Source organism: Catharus ustulatus, chromosome 2 (assembly GCF_009819885.2).
Source record: "Catharus ustulatus isolate bCatUst1 chromosome 2, bCatUst1.pri.v2, whole genome shotgun sequence".
NCBI lineage: Eukaryota > Metazoa > Chordata > Aves > Passeriformes > Turdidae > Catharus > Catharus ustulatus.
Window position 1 is genome coordinate 109452412 of NC_046222.1, and position 22585 is coordinate 109474996.

General features: G+C 43.2%; 2 protein-coding genes across 7 annotated transcripts in view; both read right to left on the reverse strand.

Moving 5' to 3' along the window:
* The window catches only part of BCLAF3 (BCLAF1 and THRAP3 family member 3), a 38285-nt gene extending 32525 nt beyond the window's left edge, over positions 1 to 5760 (reverse strand). Inside the window, exon 1 of the mRNA XM_033052261.1 lies at positions 5733 to 5760. The gene's annotated coding sequence lies outside the window, so the exon portion shown is untranslated. The remainder of the gene's footprint in view (positions 1 to 5732) is intronic.
* Positions 5761 to 15122: 9362 nt separating this feature from the next.
* MAP7D2 (MAP7 domain containing 2) overlaps positions 15123 to 22585 on the reverse strand; it is an 81762-nt gene continuing 74299 nt past the window's right edge. For all 6 annotated transcript variants that reach the window (XM_033051070.1, XM_033051069.1, XM_033051068.1 and 3 more), the window contains 6 exons: positions 22006 to 22110; positions 20782 to 20835; positions 20086 to 20164; positions 19226 to 19412; positions 17305 to 17584; positions 15123 to 16741 (listed from right to left, as the gene is read on the reverse strand). In XM_033051070.1, the coding sequence (XP_032906961.1) occupies positions 17335 to 17584; positions 19226 to 19412; positions 20086 to 20164; positions 20782 to 20835; positions 22006 to 22110 (675 nt within the window). In that variant the 3' untranslated portion in view covers positions 15123 to 16741; positions 17305 to 17334. The remainder of the gene's footprint in view (positions 16742 to 17304; positions 17585 to 19225; positions 19413 to 20085; positions 20165 to 20781; positions 20836 to 22005; positions 22111 to 22585) is intronic.

Sequence of the window (22585 nt, forward strand, 5' to 3'; positions counted from 1 at the left end):
GTGGCAGATGTGGTTCTGTTGGAGCAGTGCTCCTGTAGAAGGTGCAGTTTTCCTCCAAAGGTCCAGTAATGATGTAGAAGGGTCTGGTTTTCCTCTGGAATCCAGTGGAAAAAGGCTGCTCTGATGTTCCAAATTTCAGATTTTTAGCTAGTTAGGAAATGCCTGACTCCTCCCCCTGGGTGGAGCATCTTACAATAGGATGATGTAATTTTATCAGTCATGCAGTGGGACTCGATGGGCTGTTAACAGAAGATAACTCCCTGAAGGAAGGATGGGTTGTGGAAAAGATAAAGAACACTGCCCCACCTGTTTTAACAGATGGTGATAGAATACATACTTTTGGTTACATCCTGTATTGCAACCCAAGACACTGCAGTGTCTGTCAAGAAAGAAAAGCCAGGAATTGAGACTCTCAATACCAGAATAACTAAGTATTTGTCAGAAATACAATCAAATTAAAAGCTCAGCTCAGCTGCAATTTAGACTTCTTTTTTTTTTAGGTCTGCAATATGGAAAGTCATTTACACAATTGATAAATGAAAAGTATAGAATTGGCAACTTCTCCACTGTGTAGGTTGTAAGAGCTGATTCAAAGGTTGTCCCATGCAGTGCCCATTCCAGCCACTATCCAAGCAGAACACAAGCCTCACATGCCCATTCATCTTCAAGGCAAATCTTATTACCTCTAATACCAAATGGCCAGGAAAAAAGTATATAAGCAGAGAAACACCTCCCAGCAAACCAGTCTCAATGTTTCCAAACCTGCAACAGGATTCCTGTAGTCAATGCTTCCTAGACAGGCTTCAGTACTATCTCCACTGTTATCTCTGCCAGCACATGGAGGTGACTCCCATCTCAAGGCACACCACCTCAGGGAAGGACATGTGACAGCTTTGAAAGCTATGAGCTAGAACAGCTAAGTTTAAGTCAAGGGTACACACCTGGCTGAGACAAATGGAACTTGGCTGAGTGATTTCTAAACCATTCCTTCTTTTAGACAACTCAGCAGGTAACAGATCAATGCAAATGACTGAGAGCCAAATTTCCATACTCAGCTCTCTCACATTCCTCTGATATTCAACAATGGCTCCTTATGATGACAGATTCCTTCTCCTGGGCTTTAATCACTCTTGGAACATCTTCCACATCTCCACAGGTATGTTTTGCATCTCCACAATATTTTGTGGCAGGTCTGAGGTCACTGCAGCCTCACAGCCATCACCAACATCAGAGAGATAATCCATTTTTCCCCCCTTCACTTCTCATGGCATGCTATATTTAAGAAGTTTCCAGATCTGGTTCACAGCACCTCCCCAAGCAGCTGCGGCAGAGCAGCTGGGAATGGAGGGCAGCAATGGCAGGAGGCAGCACCACTCCTGCTGAATGTGTGCACTCCTTGCTCTCTCTAGGAGAGCAGCTCCAATACTCTGAGAGACTGGCTCTCCCCAGCAGCAGAAGCATCCCTTCAACCTACCAAAACCACATCGACTGTGGCTTTAGAAGTTGTCCTCCTACTCAGCTTTGTCCTTTTTCTTTGGCACGAGCTGGGGAAAGCAGGCTTGACACAGGTTGCATCCCAGTGCCAAGGACTGTTAACAGACAACCAGGCCTCATGCTAGTGAGGCATGTGGGCATCACTCTCCTCTGCTTGCTACACAAATGGAGATTAAAAAAATTACTGTTCCCCTTCACACTCACAGTAGGATGAAAGCCTTCTACAGAAAGTACAGGCCTAGCTTAAACATACAGCATTTCTTAGTAGGCCACCTAACAAATTCAAGTACAGTAAATTCACGAATACAAGCCGCACTGAGTATAAGCCGCATCTCTGGGTGTTGGCAAATATTTCGGTTTTTGTCCATAGATAAGCCGCACCCGAATATAAGCCGCTCTGTCGTTCGCAGCGAGGACCCGCGTGCAATTAGTAACAGAACCGCGGGAGGGCGGGGTTTACTGGCTGAGCTAAGGCTGTGCAGGCTCGGCTGCTAGGGGCTGCCGACGGGGCCAGGTGGCCCAGCCCGGTGCTGCCGCTTGGGGCCACCCGCCGCTGCCACTGGGCTTGGTCATCCCGGGTCGGTGCTGCCCCGCGGTGGCAGGCAGGGACGGAGCTTCCCTCGCTCCTACGGCAGCGGCGGCGGGCGAGGACGGAGCTTTCCCGCGCCCGTGGCGCCGGCGGCGGGCGGGGACGGAGCTTTCCCGCGCCCGTGGCGCCGGCGGCGGGCGGGGACAAAGCACACCGCCTCCTCCCCGAGCCGCGGCAATGGCTGCGCGGGGCTCCCGTCGGCTCCCCGAGCCGCGGCAATGGTGGCGCGCGCTTCCACCCGCCTCCCCGGGCCGTGGCAATGGCGGCGTGCACTCCCCCCGTCCTCCCCGGGCCGCGGCAATGATGGCGCAGGGCCCCCGTCGGCTCCCCGGGTCGCAGCAATGGCGGCGCCCCCCCACCCGTCCTCCCCTGGGCTGTAGCAGAGGAGGGAAGAAGAGAGCTCTCCCGCCTCTCTCCCCGCCCCCCGTGCTGCCTGCAGGGAGCCAAGGCAACACAGTAACACTGTAACAATCGCCGAATGGCGGCTTTTACTGGCAGGTGCTTGGCTCGGCGCCCTGGCTGGCACGTCTGGGGTTGTAAATGTCAGAAAATTATTCACATATTAGCCGCACCCGACTATTAGCCGCACTTCCAGGTTTCCACCAAAATTTTTGTCAAATTGCTGCGGCTTGTATTCATGAAATTACTGTAATTGTTTGAAACACACGGAAAATATTCATTTTCCTGTGCTTGCATATTTGAGCAAAGGAATAAAAATAACTGAGTAGGTCTACAGAGCATATAAAACTTTTCAGAGAGTTCTCATTTAAAACTGACCCACTTAATTACACTAATTAGCAGGCAATGCCTCACCTTTGCAAAAGAACAGATGAGAATGCCAACTTGGAAAGACTGAGCAGGATAAATCTGTATCACATAATAAATAAGGTATTTCACTCTCAAACTTCTTTTTTTACACAAAGAAAACTCAACCCATAAATATATTAGCGAGCCATTTCTATAATGTGTTGAATTAGAGGCCTTTAACATCTGTTCAGTACAGAGCTTGAAATGTGACAGCACTGTACCCAGCCACATCTGCCAAACCAGTTTCTGAGGGAACAACAGAAGCATGTTAAATCTGGTTGTGCTAGCCCTAGAGATGGACCATAACTTCCAGCCTACTGAGAGCTCTCCAAAACATACAAACCATGATAGAAATCTCTGCTTTTACACCTTGGTGTCACAAAACTGTGGGAACCCAGGACATCTCTATAGCTGCCCTGGATGGCTTGAGACCCTGGCAGGGGGCTCAGAAGCCTTGGCACAGAGCCCAAGACCCCTGTGCCTTTGATTTCAACCCCTGGAAAAAATTCCCACCTTTGCATGAACAGTTCCAAGACACAAAAAATAAGAAGAGCATAAATTACTTTATTACAAGGCAAAAAAGTAAATTTTTAAGATTTTTTAGAATAGGGGTCCAGGGTCAAGATGGAGGAATTTGGGCACGTTCTGTCCTTTTTTCTCCTTCTTGGCATCCATCTTCTGGGTGATGTTGGCACTTCTAGATTGGTTTAGAGTAGAACTAGACTGTACAATATAGGTGATAGGTATTGGAAGATAACTGTAAATAATGTTCACATAGTTTGTAGTGTGCCTTGGACTGACCTGCTGAACAGACCTCAGCTGGTCAGAGAAAGAATTTGCTAGATAAGATAAAATAAACAACCTCTGGAAACTACAGAACACGACTCCTGACTCTTTCTCTGGTTCTCGGGCTGGGTAACAGAGACTTTTAAACTACACAGGTGGTTGTCTCGAGCTCCTGAGACACCACTGACACAAAACCACCAGAAAACCAAAATAACACTCTTCTTTATTCAGTATCAGTAGTGCTACAGAGCAGCATTGCCAGGAGGCTGGGAAGTCCAGGCTGCCTTCCCCAGTCACACCACAGAAATGCATCTTTGCTGGAAGACTCTGGCATGTTTCCTTCTTTCCCTGCAAACAGCAAGCACCTGCTGCCACCCGAGAGGAAAAGCAAACCTAACTGTGTGCAGCCACATCCCTCACCAGCTTGCCTGCAACACCAACCCAGCCTATGTTACCTCCTGACAGGTGAACACCCACAAGCCAAGACTGCACCAAAATCAAGCCCATCTTGTCCCAGCACAGGCACAAGGAGAGTGAGTTTGATGACTCTTACAAAAGCAGTGGCAGAAATACCAGTTCTTTTGCTGAAGGCAGATGTGGAGGAGTGCATGGACACTCAAGATAGACAGCAGTTTATCAGGATAACAGGGTGTGTCACTAAAGGAAGTTAATTAATTTCATTTCACCTCATCAACACCAACATTTAAAGCAAAAAAAAAAAAATCAGAAAAACCCTCAAAGGGAAAGACAGGGCCCATCTCTGTCCAGCCCTGTATCAGGCTGCCACAACTCAACATCCTTCACCTAAGATCCTTCCATGTCTTTTGCATATTTCTTCCCCTCCCTTCCTGGCTTCCTCTTCCCTGTTCTTCCTCCAGCCATCCACACCCAGCAAGACTTTCACAGAAGATTCACTTTTCCTTCAGGTCCACAAACACACAAAGCAGGTAATTAAAATCTCCCAGCAATTTGAGCAGCCTTTGTTTTAAACCCTTATAACTCAGGAATCTAAACTATATTTATAAGTGACTTGGGGCATTTAAGAATGGCAGCAGAAATTAGGCGTTGCTGGTTTAGGTGGAGTTGAGCCAAGTGAGGAGACTGCTATCACCAACTCTTTATGAGACACAACCGCCCACTCAGATATGGATGGAAAAAATGTGCATAAGCAACTAATCACTTAAAGAAGTCTCAAAAAAGCCACAGATTTGTTCAAATCAGCACCAATTCATCTCGCTTTGGCTTGATTCAATCTGGAAAACGCATTAAGCTAAACCAAAGATATACTGAAACTGAGCTACGACTGCTATACAAAATCTGTACCGTTCTAAGTTTTTATGAAGACTTTAACTGGTGTGGTTCTGCGTGTGACAACATATAAATTACTGGAAACAGAGAGTGTTGGTATTTATGCACTGCTAACCTCTTCTGGTATTTATGCATTGCTAATCTCGAAGGTGTCCTTACAGTACCAGTGAGCAGCGACCTCAGCTCTGCGGTGCTGCTGGCCCACAGGGCTCGCAGCAACACGGGTGTTCTGGAACAGTCACGGCTCGGGGCACGGCCGACAGCCCCGCGGCGACTTGGGTGTGCGTCCCTGCCCTAGGCTTTGTTCCCGGCCCTCCCAAACCTCCTGACGGCCCCCGAGCACACACGCTCTCTACATACATGCACACACGCGGGGCGAGGCGGCTCCGGCTGCCGCTGCTCCGGGCTTCCCCTCCGTCGGCAGACCCGTCACGGATGGGCGCAGCACAACCCCCGCCGAGCTCCCGTCCCCGCAGCTCCGCTGCCACCGGCCAGCAGCGCCCGGGCCAGAGTGGGGAGCGAGGGCGGCAACTGCGACTCACCTCCCCAGGGCCGGCCGGGCCGCGCCGACCGCCGGCCCTCGGCGGGCGAGGCGGAGCCCCGAGTACCCCGGCCCGCAGCGGCGCTGACGGGGACAATGACCACGGCAGCCCCGGCTCCCCCTGCCCGCGGCACCGGCCCCCGCCCCCTCGCCGGGCCTCACCAGGCCCCGCCGCGGCCGTGGTGCCGCCGCCAGCGCAGCACTCACCGCCTGCGGCGCCGCTCCCGCCGCTCCTCCGGCCGCCGCCGCTCCGCCCCGAGCAGGTGCCCGGCGAGCCGGCGGGGCGGGTCCCGGCGGCCGCGCCGGCCGCGGCTGCTCCGCACGGGCGCGGCGGAGAGAAAGGGCGGGCGGGGGGCGGCCCGGAAGGGGAGGGCCGGGCGGGGCCGGGCGGGGGCGGCTCCGGCACCGCCCCCTGACCGCCGCTCTCGCACCGGGGCCCCTTACTCGGAGCGCTGGGGAGCTGCCGTGAGCCGCGCTGCGCTGTTTGGGTGGGCGCTGCCCAGCTCCGTCCCAGCCGTTGATTCGCGGCCAGCGGTCGCGCAGGGGACAGCGTGCCCTGGCCCTTTGCGGGTGTTGAATTCTGAGCAGCCCCTCGCCTGGAATGCCCTGCGGGAAGCAGAGCCCTTCCGTGACACGGGCAGCCCGGAGGATTAGCCGTGTCTTGGGCGCATCAGGGACAGCATCGCCAGCCGGGCAAGGGAGGGGATTGTCCTGCTCTGCTCTGCTCTGCACAGGGGCGGCCTCACCTCGAGTGCTGGGGGCAGTTTTGGGCACCATAGTATTAGAAAGATATAAAGCAATCAGAGAGTGTCCAGAGAAGGCCTACAAAGATGTCAAAGGGTCTAGAGGAGAAAACTATTTAAAAAGTGGCTGAGGTCACTTGGGTTGTTCAGGCTGGACGAAACCTCCTTGTGGCCTGCAAGTTCCTCGTGAGGGGATGAGGAGAGGCAGGCACTGATCTCCTCTCTGTGGTGCCCAGTGACAGGAATGGCCTGAAGCTCTGTCAGGGGAGGTTTAAGTTGGATACCAGGAAAAGGTTCTTCACCCAGAGCATAAGTGGGCACTGGAACAGGCTCCCCAGGACAGTGGTCACAGCACCAAGCCTCACAGAGTCCAAGAAGCGTGTGGACAATGATCTCAGGCACATGGTGTGATGGTTGAGGCTGTCCTGTGCAGGGCTAAGAGTTAGACTCAGTTCTTCTGGGTCTCTTCCAGCTCAGAACATTCTGTGGTTCTGGGACACTTCTCACTGCCCCTTGGGTCCAAGGAGCAGCTGGCAGCTCCTGTGCAGGGCCAGGGATGGCTGGAGTGGGGCAGGCCCCAAGGAGCTGTGGGCAGCCGTCTCAGTCCTGGCCCTTTCACTGCTCTTGGCTGCACTGTCCTGGGTCAGGCAGGAGAGGTGGGAGCAAAGAGGTCTGGCCCTGCAGCTGCACCCACCGTGGTGCGGCCCCCAGCCCGCAGGGGAGGCAGCCATGGCTCCCTTGTCCCAGGCTGCTGCTGCTGGGAGGGTCAAGGCACCCCACAAGGTGTCAGATAGTGCTCTCCAAGACTTTTTACAAGTTCCTGGAGTTCCTGTCAGAACACGCACTACAGGATGGCAGCACTCTCCTTGCCTGGGATCAGATTGGTCCCAGTGGTGTGAAGGCTCTTTAGGCTGCTGGGATGCATTAATTCTCGATTGCCAGTCCTGATAGCCAGCAGGCCCAACAGGTTTGTGTCAGTTTTTCCTTCAGGTGCTATAAACAACAGACTCACACACTGAACATGTAACCCTTTCAAAACAAAGTGTCTTCTTATGGCTGAAAACCACTCAGAAGTAGATTTATAGCTCACAAAAACCAAGGAGACACTGATATTATCTAGATTGCATTGGCATCCAAGGCTGTTGGTCAAGGATCTCGAATACTACTTTGGTGCAGTGTCAGATCAACTCATTAACATAAATTTGATTCAGCACAGATGCAGGCACACAGTTTTGTTTTCGCCCAAGCATGGTTTTGATGTTGGTTTTGTATTTTTACAGTAGCTAGAGGAAGATGGGTGATACCTGATACACTATCATTACAATTGCAAAGGCAGGCGATATCTGATCTGGTGTAATGTTTACCAAGTTAACCTTGTCAACATTTTTTTTTTTAACAATTTAATTTAAGCCAAGAAAAGAACCAGACTCATCACTCTGTGTTACACAGTCTTGACCTTTTTGATCCAGCTGAGAGCCATAGTATTGCATTTATTCTGTCATCATGCCATTCCCTAACCAGAGTTACGTTATATTCACTGAATATAGTGTGGAGGGAAAGAGTTACTTACTCTTGGTCCCCTCAAAGGTATGGTCTCAATTTCTTTACAGTCTGAAGGTCAGTGTGAGCTGCCGACTTTGGCTGTCCTTTGGACTTTCAGCTGCTGATGTCTCCCTGTTCTCCTTTATAGGACTGATCTTTCAGCAGTGCATTATCTTCAATTTTCTGTCTTCTCAAGCCTAGAAGCTGTAGGTGGGACTGAGGGATCCCTTGTCACAGCTATCAATCCATTTGCTGTCTTTGTCTGCAAGACCCTGCTCAGTTCTCTGTGGACTCAAATACAAGGAGCCCCACATGACTGCTGTATAAATGAATTTCTTACATTCACCAAAACACTTTGAAATTCTCATACAAAATTATAAGCTTATTTTAAAAATTCAGTTGTAGCATTTTCCCAGTTACAATGGACTGCAGAAAATTTACTGATCTATAGGGCACAGAATTACAGTGGCAAGCTGCACCAAACAATACTTGCTTCCTCTTGGCTGTACTGGATTTTTTGTTAATAGAAGTTCAGGATGAGTGGCTCAATCAGCTTTAGATGGAGAAAGTGAGACTGGAGGAGAGAGATGCCACTGATCTGCACTTTGCCAAAAAACCTGGTCCAGCCAGTGTGGCTCAGACAGATAAGGTGCAGTCCCAGTTTGACATATAGGGCAATATGTGGGTTAATCACTGTATAGGCAGCCACCCTTTTGATGCCTTGGGGGGTAATAGCTTTTATATTTTTCAGAATCTCTGCTGCTTGGTGTATAACTCTGAAACTTCATATTAGTTGTTAGTAAGTTCTCTTCACAAGATAGTTAGACAAAACCATCCCTTTCTAGCTAGAGAATCAAGGACAACTGATACCCAAAAAGTAGAAACAATGACGAGGGAAAGGGGCAAGCCAGGGGGCTGATACTTCATAGCCTGGGGCTATGGTTGGATAATTGACCCCAATATGTAGAATGAACCAAAACTTATAAAAGACTTGGGACCAGGATCCATCTTGGATTTGATTTGGGTGTAGCCCCGGCCAGGCTCTTGCACTGCCCAAGGTGTATCCTTTCAATAAATACCTATTTTATCCCTTTTGCTCTGTCTAGCCTCTGTTCCAGGTCAGCCTTTCCAGGCATCGCTTTCATTATCAAGATTCAGAAAGTTGAGCTAACAGTCAAAAAGATTTGGTATTATTTGCTACTGCAGCTAGTGTAATGGTTTGCCTGACTTCTACATGTAGAGGGCTATCTCTGCACCGAGACTTAAAACTAAGCAGACTTGAAACAAAAACTGAGCTCTCAGTACAGTCAGACAGCCTCTGTGTGTACAGGGTGAACTTCTACATAACATAAAATAAATTATCAAATTCCATTATCAACCTATTTACTTGATGTTGCCTCAGATGGTCTTGACCCTGCTATTTATGGATAGCAGGATAGATACTATCCTGATGGATACATGAGGATCTCAGTGGTTAGGACCATGTAGTATAAGTAAAAAACAACTCACACATACTTTACAAGTTAAATTAATATTTAAATCAGTGTCTATTAGTAGCTCCACAGCATCATTATTCTCCACCTCTAAATTGGGAAGGCTATTCTATTGCACAAGACTTGGCAATTACTGCTTATTAAGACTAATTATTTCAATCTATTTCCATGTTTTATTTCTAATTAAGTATCATTAGAATAGAGAATCACTTTCATATTCCTTTAATGCTTAATTTAGTAAACATTCCCTTTGGAAAGAGCACAGCTGTGGTTTGCATGCTAAATACTTGGAAATGATGAATGGAAGTTACCGAAAATTTAAAAGCAGGAACTAGCCCTTGACAGCAGACTGATCCTATGGATCTGTTCTTTCAGGGAGGTATTTCATTTTCCATGTAAAATGTTACTCTTGGCACTGACCTTTGTTGAACCATATTATGCTAATTAAAAAAAAAAAACAAAAACAAAAAACCTCCTTGATTGCTGGCAAGGTCAGGCACAGAAGCAGGCAGAGAACAAGGAATGTGCTCCCCAGGCTGTGCTGGGGAGCATCACCTGACTTCCCTACAATGCCAGGGCTGACCACCACAGCAGCTGCTGCTGAACACCTGCTCTCCACTGAGGTGCACCAGATAAATGACATTAAAATCTTGTAGTAGGAGTGGTTTGGCTTGGTTGTCATACACAATTCGTTTTGGTGTCTGCACACAGAGCCTGTAGATGGTAATAGTTGAAAGCAAAAAGGCATCATGGAGCAGTGATAGAGGGTCTGGTGGAGTCAACACCCACAAGATGATCTTGATCCACCATCGAGAACTGCTGTCTAAGGTTAAATTATGATTTTACAGGCAACCTCTCATAATACCTAAAGGGAAATGTTTTCTTTTGTACTTCACTATCTTGTTATGCCTCCTAATTAGGTTTGCATGGCTTCATTAACTTGGATCTCTGCTTTTGAGGGAGTTTCACATTAATACTTTCTTCTTCCTCCTCTCACCCATCCCTAGCCCTTAGTGCAATCAGGCACTTTTTTCTCAAAATGCTTTCACCAAACCACAAAGTGCATCTCCTGTTATGAAATGCGTGAGCTGCCTAATTCTTTGCAGGCATGTTAGTCATTTGCTTCTTCTAATGATAGTAATAAAAAATATTTCTATCATTTGGTGGAACAAAATTAGCTAAACCTCTAAATCCCCAGCAAAGGAGCATCAGCTCTCTCTCAATTTATAAAAAAATTAGACACTGGGGTTTAAGTAAATTCCTGAGGTTATTTGTCAAAGGAACTTCAAATCTGTAACACCTTTTGCAGACAAGAAAAGAATTTGATCCAGAACAAAGCAATAACCCCCATATTCAGTCATAAGGACTTTCTTTACGGTATCCTGTGGAACTATGATACTTTTTTCAGTTTAGGCTCAAAGCAACAAATATTAACTCGCTCTTCTTTGAGGAAATACATCGTACATTCTTTAACCTTGAAATTTAAGGAAAGCTGGAAAGTAATTGTTTAATTAGAACCTGAAGGAATGTGAGAGGATGACTAACTGCATGACTTGGCTCCGATAGCATCACCACATTACTCTTCAAAGAGAGCCTCCAGCAAGCCTGGGCTCTCATGACGTAACAAAGCCAGTGTTTTATTTATAAAGTTATCCTGGCTTTCCTGCAACAACACATGAAAATGTGCCATTGCTGCTGGGCATACAGCCCGTGTGAACTTGGTAGGGTTTTGGCAAAATACCAGTGAAAACAATCTCGGTGAATGAACTAATACCAATGCGTGACATAAGTGCAGTAAGAGGATTTTAAAAACAAAGGCTTTGAGCTTATCATCCAAGAGACCACAGCAGGTGAATTTGAGGAGGAAGGCAGAGGCACAAAAAGGCTGCAATGCTTTGCTTGTGCAAGAGTCAGGTCTTGAAAAGGTGACAGGAGAAATTGCAGTAAAACAGCAGGATGAAAGTTTCACTGAGGAGAAAATTTCAAAATGTCCAGCTTGAGACAACATTGTGGGCATGACTGATACTGATTGCAATAGTAATTATGTGGTAGTAAATATGTGCAGTGTCTTAGCATTCTTCAGTGACTGTGACCTCCACCCATTCATCAGCTCATTTATTTGCTAAATCCACCAGCAATTTCATTTGCTACAGGACACCTGCCCCAAAGCCCAACACTGGCCCAAGAAAATTGGCATAAATTAAGCTTATAAAACTGTAGGTTAGAAATACAAATGTTGCTTGCCAAAAGGGAAGAACTTCTGAACCAGTCTTCAGCTGGGGAAGTTTCAGCCATATCTGACCAGGACTGTACCTGCTGCCAATGCCAGAAGGGTTTCAGTGCTGTCCCTGACACACCAGTGCACACAATTAGTCTTTGAAAGACTCCTTGGACTTCTGGTTCTCTGCCAGCTGTGGTGTGGGCAGTCTTTGTCCAGGAACTCAGAGAACAAGCCCATTTCAGCAGGCAATGGGCAGAATTTGTATCATTTTGAATTTCTGTATTTAAACTGATATGAAAGAGAAAAAAAAAAAAGTAAAAATTATTCCTGATTGAGATTTCACACCAGCAAAATTAGAAGTACTCCATAGAATTTAGTGGTATAAACCCCCACAGCTCTGCATATTTAAGGTGCTAAAAATTGTATTTCAGACAATGCTGCCATCTGTATTTTAAAAGAGAGGTTACTCTGAAAAGGGACATGTGTGCATGTTAATACGGTTCTACAGGTATTGCCCTGATCCTGCATACTGTGCTGCTCACTGAATTTGGTGAGAGGGGCTATTAGAAAAAAAAACATAAGATATTGACAGAGTAATTTCATTGACTCTGAATATCTCTTACACATATTAATTTTTTTCTTCAGTTATGCAGTTTTATGTCCTTGGTTCCTTTGTTGTACAATGTCAATCACCTACAATTACAGTGGACTTCAAGTTATTCCTTATAGGCACAGCAAGATCTAAAGTAGTATGCAAAGCTGCTGAAAATATAAAAGCTAATGCCCAAGGCATTATTTTAAGCTATTTATGTAACAATTAAAAAACTTATTCTTAAAGAAAGGACTTCCTAGAGCACACAGTTCATTGCTTACTGCTCTTTCTATTAGTCAGATCTCTCCTGCATCATAGTTGGTTTTTCTCTGGAAATCATGAAGGCTTGATAATACCAAGGATACACATCTATTTTTGTAAAACTCCCAAGTGAACATGACATGCTATCTTCCAGAGCCTCTGTTTTGATCCTGAAAATTGCAGGCCTCAGGTAATTACCAAATCTGTTAGTTTAAAAACATTACTAAGCTCAGTCTTGAATAATCAAAATGCTGTAAATCATATACAAGCTGCAGAGGAAACAAGGCTACTGGGGAGAAAACAAGTATCTAAATTCCGGTGATCAAGAAACCATTTTCTTATACTTCAGGTAATAATTTTAAAAGCTTAAATATAATTTCTCTTAGAGTTTCTGCCTGCAATTTTGAGGACTTTTCCACTTCACATGCTTCAACAGACACGTTCAATTGGAGTGAACAACATCATCTACTCTTCAGCTGTAGGACATCACATGGGTAAGATAGATGATTGATGTGATAAAAAAGTGGGGGAGAAATAAACATTCTGGCTCAGTCCGGTGTTCTGGACTGGTCTTATTGTACTAGCAAAAATGTGTCTGAGTATTTTAAGTTTTGTTATTTTAAAGTGTATGTATCCTGGAGAGATTGAATTTAAAACCTGCTTTACTGAAGATCAAAAAGAAAATCCAGAGAAAATTGCATTCAGTCACAACATACAATATATTTTCCAGATTTTAGCATAGCGGCTCAGCAGTAATAAGACACTTTTCAGAATTTAATATTGATACTGAAAATCAACATCCCCAATGTCAGATAAATGCCCTTTAGGTCTCTTTGTGCACCCATAAACAGTGGCAGCATAGGTGAAGCATCACTCTTCATGCTGGTTTTGGAGGCAACCAATACCTGAACAACATTATCCTGAAATGAAAACAAATGAAGAGACTTTTTTTAGTGTCCACCTTGTTCTTGAATAGGGAGGGAGAAGAGAGGTAAGGCAGAAGTCCCAGCGGTCACTAAATCAGGAAAAAGGGTGGCATATTACCAGCTTCATTTGTGCTGCTTACAGGACAGTCTCCCTCTTGTGCAGGACACAGGCAGGCTTAGAGAAAACAGGATATAAACCTCAGTCTAGATTTCAGCTCTTGAATATTGAACTACCTACATTTTAATACAGTTTAAACCTTAATGGGAAGGATATCTTCTTCTAGGGTTTCCAGGCTGCTGTACAGCACTGAAGCCCAGTTATCCTGGAATCTCAGGCTTCTCCCACCAGCATGATCAATGCTGAAAGCCACTGTGCTACCTTGCAGTAGGAGAGCTGTAGTGCCACACTGACAATGCATGGAGCAGGAGCAGGGTGGTGGCAGGGGCACCTCAGCTGTAGATGCTGTCAAGTTGGGACTGAGGTGATGTGGGAAGCAGGGAAAGGTTCTGCTGTCTTTATGTCTGAGGGAAGATTCCCACCCTGACAGCCAAAATAGCCATTTGTGCTATTTCTGCAGCTTTCTGCACATATCTCATTTGTACAATTAAAGGAGAGAGGATGATTCCCCCTGCTTCTAGCTGTTTATCACCAGACGAAAATACAACCCGGGGGCCCAGATCCCCCCCTCACCAACCCAATTTTATTTTGAAATTAAATCCCTGGGAAGACAAGAGGCCTGTTCAGAGCCTTCACAGTGGCCCAAGGCAAGCTCTGGATGCCATTTCCCAGGGCAACACCAAGGAAAGTGTTGAACCTGATCAGAAAACTGTGATGCCCAATTACCTCAGAGGTGTTATTTATCTTTTGTAAACTTACTAATAGTTATACAAAATAACAGCAGAAAAGCTCTATCAAGGACTTGTGTGAATCACTAGTGATCATTCGCTGCAGTTGCAGAGCACTGACAAATTCAAAGTAAAGGTCATTGCACAGTCTTGATTCACAGCAGCAAACACTGGGATGGTGCTGCTATGAAGAAGTTACATCATCAAAAGCAAAAAGAACCAATTTAACCCCTCAGTTGAGAGTACCTTTCAGCCAAATTTGAAAAGTTACATTTGAAAGTGAATATTAAGGTAAATATGCAATTTCTTCACAAATACTCATCTTGTTTCCTTCAATCTTAGTAAATAATTGAGTGGACAAATAACATGAATGTTTCAGGCATCAATTCAAGTGAAATGAACTGTCACCATAGAAAGCACTGATATACTTCATCATAAAACCAGATTGTCTCATTTGCAATTTTGACTGAAGTGATGATTTAAAAAAATGTATTAAAAAAACTTCCCCTCAGCATTTCACTAGAGAACTAACAGCAGCTCCAGGCTGGTTACTTTCCAAGTAGCAGTGTGTACATGTAACTTTAAGTGAAGTTCAGCATTTTGTTACTGGTACCCTTACAGAACAGCTCTTGCACATTAACAAAACAATGTCTACTTACCACAGCTCTCAAGTTTTCTTTTGCTTATTTTCTTTGCCAGAGAGCAGAGGCTGGGGCTGCAAACTGGCCCCTATACTGTCACTAGCCCTTTGGATGCCACAGTTTGGAGTCCTCATCTTAAGGCTCTTTGGCCACCAGCCTGCACTTCCTCAGTGTATTGGCAGGACCTCAGAAAGCAAATGGATGTATGGCAGTGGGAACAATGGCGAAATATCCTGGGGTACTCCTTCAGAAAATACCTCAGAACAAATTAAAACACATGTATTTTTAAATCAGTCATACTGTTGTGGGAATAAAAAGTGCTAAGAAACAAGTTAGAGTCATAAATGAAAATGTATTTCACCTTTATACATGCTATACAGGTCATGCAAATACAGAAATCTACAGGTTATACAATGACACCATAATAAAATATAATATGACATTTGTCAAACACAATGTATTACAGCAAAACAAACTGTTTCTGTTTGTTTATTATTTAGGAAATAGATGAAGGACTAATTTGGAAGACACAGTACCATGCTACAGCTTACTGCACAGTCAAAAGAAAATATTTCTTTGAAGTACACGAACATAAATAGAGCTGGGTTGTTGTAGGTAGGATTTTTTTTAGGCATTGTACATCATGTCACTGATTACTTTCCCACTGCTGACTTTTAAGAGCACAAGAATGGTGCTACAACTGAGGTCAATCTATGCTATATGAACTCTTACATGTGGGGAAAAAAAAAGAAAAACAAAAAAGAAAAACACCTCCTTCCCCCCAAGTTTTCACGTCTTTTGTGTTAGTGTCCAAAGAGAGTTGTATTTATAATTTATTCTTATAAGGGACTGGACATAATGTCCTCAAAGCAGCATTTGATCTAGCATAAAGGTTCACCAACAGAAATAAAGTTAACACTGTATGGCACATGACGTCCTGACCTTGTCCATCTTGATGTGGACTGTTCCACACAGATGTTTACAGAACGTTAAGGGCCCCCACTGTTCCTGGCATGCATTTTGGCCTTTGTGTTTCTGACACTCACATATTGTTTTGCTGCTGACCAAATCCCATTTTGTTGAGCCTACAGGAAGACAAAATACTTCTCTGTGTGATAGAAAGCCTGCTGGTATCAATCAAGTGTCTGCATATTCAAAGGTTAATGTGCCACCCTCCTGATCACTCACTCGGATCTACTACAGCTATACTACATATATATTAAGGGGTTACACTTGGCATTTTGCCTACTTTGCTTACAAGTGTTACACAAATACGATTTTAAACACAGTTGATAGTTGCTCCCAGACTAATTAATATTAACCAGTAAGTGCCACTAGTGACTAAAAGTGTCAACATCATCATAAAGGGATAGTTCCCACACTCCACAGTCAATAAGAAGGCTCTTTTGATTCCAGCAGCTATGTTTTTCAAGCCTCTTCAGCTACAGTTTTGAATTACACACCTCATAAAAGTTGCCAATAACTCCTTATTAAAGACAAAAAAAGATAGGCACAAAACTAAAGTACATTATATTATTTTGTTTCAATGCACTGTGGGCAAACCCCATCATTATTTACAAGAAAAAGATGTCTAAATGGATGTATGATCAATCTTAGGAAAGAATTATTTAAAAATAAAATGCACAGGTAAAAATCACAGTGAAGTGTTGAGATGAATTTTAAATTAAAGAAGAAATAAGTGCTTTATTAGCAGCTAAAGCTCAAATTCTAATGCACACTCTGTCTTCCCTGAAACATCAAGGCTCTACATCATTGGTTTCTACCAAAAGCAGCCGGTTATTCAATATATTCCCTAGGAAGACAAGTTATATTCAGCTCTGATTATTTGAAATCCAGTGTTCAAGGACTGCAGAAGCTTTTTCAAGTGACAAGCTCATATTTTACTGCCAGTAGCATCACAGGGATATATATCCTCCAGAAATTGTAACCTCTGTCAATTAAAAAGAGAGAAGAATATTAAGTCAGTTATGCAAGTTACATTACCTCAGTTTTGTATTTTAGAGAATATACTCTTCCAAAAAACCTGACTATGGTTTTGTACTTTGAAACTGTCACTGAAGCCTACTATGTTTTTTTACTATGCTGGCTTTTCAGGGTATGTGATTCTACACTGCAAGTTTTACAGCAGCAGAAAAGAGTAAGCAGCAGCAATAACTACCATGGCCTAGACTGGCCCCACTTTTAACAGTTTTCTTAATGCAAATAGGCTCCAAAGATATACAGGAAATGTACTGTATTAATAAAGAAATTCTGGATGCCTAAAGGAAATGTTTCCATTTACCAGATACTTGTGGTTGCTATGATACAGTCAGTTTGCATATGATGCCAATTTACAGGCAGCTGCAAATCTCAAAGATTATGTTGAATTTAAATACCTAGGAGAACAGCTTTCTTTCTCTCTCCACACTGCTGTGTACAACTGCTGCAATATTCTAGGAAGCTAGCAAGCAATCACAATTTATCATACCTAAGATGTTTATCACAATACTGTACCTGTATCTGTTCTGCTGAAAAGCGAGGCTGTCAACAGATAGAATTAAGTGTATTTTCCTGTCCCGGGCTGTTAAATCCCTCAATCAAGTTTTTGTTACAGTCATCTAGGCTAAGGGTATCACTGGACATCTTGGAGTAGGTAGCTTGGCCTGTGAAATCCAAGAGGTCTTCAAGAGCCTTGGCATTACTCGTCCCATTTTGGTCCAAAGAAACACCTGGCATGAGTTCATTCATGGGTGAATATTCAGGGATAGAGATAAGTTCTTCTTTTGAAACTGGGCTACACAAAACACAAAGGAAGAAAGACACAGATTAAGAGGGTATAACTTTTCATTAAGCAACAATCAAATTAAACCTCTGACTGTTCAGAAATTACCACTTATCTTAAGGCAGCTGCAGCAAAAGCTTTTACCTAGAGAATGTCCTAATCCAAAGAAAAAAGATATTGCCATGTTCAGGATGGAAGGCCATACCTAACCTATATCCCTTAATGATTAGGGTTTGTGGTAGCTGTGTGACATGAACACTCATTTCCTGTTTACCGAACTGAGTTTACAGATCATTATTTCAGCCCCTGCACCATTCCTTTACCTAAATGTTTATTGCATATTTCACATTATTGTCCTGATCCTGCAAACACTTACTCAAAGCACATACATCTCAAAACTAAAATAAAAAGTCATGTCCTAGGACATTATGATATACTTCAGAGATAGAAATCCCCTAATTAAACTTTGAAATGCTGCAACCAACCAGCTGCTTCACTTCTTTAGTTTGGAGAACAGAAGGCAGAGGAATGCTTTCACAGACATTTCTAAAACCATGATGTGGTGGTGGATGAGTTGAGGGCAAAACTATTGTGCATTAAATCCTACAACAGAAAATATAAGGGGTGTCCAACGTCCCCAGTAAGAAACTGGGTTTAACAGGGATCAAAGAACACATTCTACCCAGTGAGACTGTACTGTACAGACTGCTGCCAGGTGAGGTCCTAGACACAAACATCAGCCGGTAAAAAAAAACAGGGTTGGATAAACTCATGGGCAACAAACATGTTAACCAGTGGCCACTTAAAAGGCCAAGGCAAACTTGTACCCTCAATATCCCTAAGGCTACACTATAGTGATCTTGGATTCCAGAAAGTGGTAGGCTCTGGTGCTCTCCCTCATTAGTTCTTCTTACTGACACTCTCTGAGACCAAATAATGGGCTACAGTCTTCTGGTCAGTGCCAGCAGGACATTTTCTAGATATTTATGTATATTTTCTGGAAATACTGAGACAGTATGAGAGGTTCAGCTGGCTTACTGATTAAGGGAGCACAGTATAAAAATTCAGACCTAGCTTTGACTTAGCAGCCTTAAATTAACTGCCTATACATATATATAAACATGTAAATAAAAAAAATTAAAAATTAAAAATCCTTCTTTTCTGCATGTCCTTCCATCAAAATGTGAGAGTATTTGAAACCAGAGTTCTTTACTGATTTCCATACATTTCTACTTGTAAAGTAATTAAAATTCTACATCCATTATTTTCTTTATTCTGTTGTATGGAGGCAGAAATGCTCATGCATCACAGCTATGCAGCCAAATTAAAAAATGGTGACATCAGAACAGTATATCTGCAGTGGTTGCTTTCACAAAACTGAAAGATTTGGGCAAACTTGTATGGCATTCATAAGTAAGGACTGTGGAAGGATTTCAGAGTTCCCTCCCCCAGATATGTGAGAGTGAGATAAGGTTCTGTGGCTCTTGTATCAAACAGCCAGGAGCTTCCTGGCAGGATCAGAACACCCAATGCACACTCAGCTGCCTGTGGGGGGACATGAGAAGGAAAGCAGTAGAGTATTAACAAAAAAAACCCTCAAAATCCCACATCTCATAGGAATTCCACAATCCTGCTGGTAGATCCAGTCTGTACCTCACATCCATGGACTGAACCTCATCTGCTGAATCTTCCATGCTGTTAGATTTTCCATCAACAGCTTCCAGCTGAATAAGTCCTGAAACTGACTTCAGTCCATTAGCAACTACATCTTGGGAAGGGATTACAGAAGCAGCACTTTCTAAGCTTTTATTTTTCAGGCAGGTTGCCAATCCATTGATCTCTACAAAAGAAAGTTAGAAATTATGACAGTAGAAACTTTGTTATTTAAATAGGTGTAAGTTATAGATTGAGTAGAGACTGACAATGCAGTAGACTTGCTTTAGTCCATTACTCATCATACTATACTGTCATCCCTCTATTCCACTCCAAAACTGCTCTTTATGATACATCTTTTAAATTAGAGGAAAAAGGAAGAGAATGTTTTATGTCATATACTGAAAACCTTAGCCTGGGGAAGTAAGCAAAATATAGATAAATGTCAGATATGCAAATTTTATTTAATAGTCCTCTAGATACATATTCTTTTTTATTATGTCTAATTAAATGTAAGATTTAGAGTCATACTATAAAAAACTTGGTTATGTGCAAGAATTTTCTACCTACAGAATTTGAAGGTAGGCTGCAGCAATCAAACATTGGCAGATTAGAACATTTAATTGACAAAAATGTTACATCAGGTACTAAAATGGAGGAGAAACTTTATTCTGCTTTTGCTTAAGTGGCAAAGCAAAGCTGTCTGCAGTTTCTAACATTTGTCACTGATGCAAATGGAGCTGTTCTTTATGAGATGAAAGCAAAGAACTTATGATAATACACAGTGCTCTGCCTCAGATCAAAAAAATCTGAAGAGATTCAACTGTGAAAATAGGTCAGAAAAATATGGCATTTTTTACCTGGCTGGTTGAGAACAAGGGCCTTTGGTTGCTTTTCCACATTCAAAGTTGAGGGGATCTCCAGTTTTGGCTCTTCCTTCTGAAATCAAGCAATGATTCAGCTGTATTAGAGGGAGGACTGTAACCTTCACGGAACTGATTGGACTCAAAACTTGTGAGACTGCCCAGGGCCAGAGGGTGACAAACACCAACAGCAAGACAGGGCTTTTTTTTTCCTTTTTAGTTAGGCATAGCTTTTTTTTTTTAATTAAAAAAGAAAACATTCTCTGTAAGTAACTGAACAAACAGTTTCCTCAGCAGATTAGAACCTGTCACTTCTTAGTTGGACACAACTGCCTTCTTTTCAAACCCACATTCCTGACAGGCATAACAAAGAGAGCTCAGTAACTAATTCACTGGCTGGTACAAAGCAAGAAGATGCATCAACAGCAGCAAACACTGCAGCTCCAGCATGCAGGAATGGGCTATTGCTCTTTGCTAGGTAGTGAGGGGGACAATTATCCTACCTGCAAAGGCTGTATAAAAGCTGTGACTGTGCCACCAGCAACAGTCACTCTCAGTTTGAAATGCATCTAAAATTTGGGTCTAGAATGTACCTAAGTACACTTACTATCATGGAACTACCCTAGAATTTAATTTCTACATATGATAATAAAACAAAACAAAAAAATCCTGCAACCACACACTGTTTCATACCTTTATTTCTGGGGTTTCACTCTTCCTTGTTCTCTTCATTATTTCATCTATTCTCTATAAATCAAAATAAATTTGAGGATGAGATGGCAGACAGAATATGTAACACAAGAGAAAGGGGAAAAAAGGACAAAGAACCTTTTCTTTACAGTCATGACATCCCCTCTGCCTATCTTGGAAAAGGGAGAACAAATAAGAAAATTTTAAAAAATTAAAGATAGAAAACATCTTGAAGCTGGCTTTAACCTATCAGATCTTAGAGAACATGACTTTCTCAGCAGATGCACTTTAGAAACAAGTATTTTAATACCAGGTGTTTGCAGTTATGAGTTATGCTCAGTTCTGGAACAAGGCATTTGTTTAAAACCAATAGTGGTTATTTTAATCTAGTTGCTTTTCTGACTATTTCCAAACAGTTCGTTTTAAAATAGGTAGCATTTTTGGAATAGAAGAGCAAAATTAACTATCTGAAGTTATTCTTGCTGGAAATGTTTAGGGTATTACCCTAAAATACTTTTGTTTTCCTTCTTTCTTCATTAAAAAGGAGATTATTTGAAATGCAAAACACTTTGGTTTGATATTCTAATCTGCAACTGCAACATGCTTCCAGTTCAGTGGTGAACAATTTAGAACATATTGGAATAACATACATGGATAGATGACCTTTTGTAATCAGACAAGGGTTCTGCAGCTGTTCTCTTTCCTGCCACACAGCTGTAAACAAAGTTAATTTATGCAGCTTCAGCCATTTCTGTGCACAGCACTGGCCAGACAATCCTGCTCCTTTGCATAATGCAACCAGAGACAGCCAGGTGGGGGAAAACTGTCTGTTCATCACAAACTTTCTCAATTAATGACACAGAGGTTTTGTTGAGAAAGTTTTAAACAAGGTCACTCATATTTCTCAGTAGTTAGTGATGTCCTGGTTTGGGCAGCAACTGACATTTGCCTTGTCATGCCTTGTTTGTCAGGCATTTAACTTTTCAGGTAGAGGCTGACTCTTTGTTTGCTCAGTGCCTTGTAGAAAGTCATTTGCCTCAGGCAATTCCACTTTGTACGAATTTTGATGTCCATGTTCCCCTAACAGGCAAGTAACAAATACTAAATTTTCCGTAACTATTCACCTCTAATCCCTCCAGATTATTGTTAGTAGATACTACTGGGTGCTTCCTGGGTTATGTATTTAAACAAGAAATGAAATCATTATCCTGAGATGCAAATACCCACCTTCTTCCGCTCCAGCCTTTCTTGCTCAATTTGCTGCATGATTTGCTCCCTTTCAAGACGAAGCTGTTCAGCTGCTTCACGGGCTTTGATTTCTGCTTCTTCCCTCTAATCAAAATGTGTAAAATATGTTAGGGCCATTGTTGGAGTGTATAAAATAGAAGCCTGAGTCCCTCAGAGAGAGAGAAGAATGCAGGGATTGAATTAAAGCCTTTAGAGAAATGAAAATCTATTAAGTCACACAGACATGAAGTAGAAGTGTAAGTTTTAGGTTTAAGTAAGTAGGAATATACTCTAAGTGCCTTAAGAGAGTAAAAAGCCCTGAAACCTAGTTTAAAGTTCAGTAACTTAGCTCCAGACAAAATGAAAACAGTAGAACATTGCTTGCATTTCTAGATAAAACAGAACCATTTACGTGAACAGAGAGCACTATATGCATAAATTGTGCGTAAGGACACTACTTTTGTGCTTTAGAATTAAGTTCTGAGAAGTGTAGGAAGATTGTTTTAGAATTGTGTTTTTAGCTGCTGCTTCTGCTTGGGACTCTATGCCAGAAAACTTTTAGACTTTAATACTCTGAACT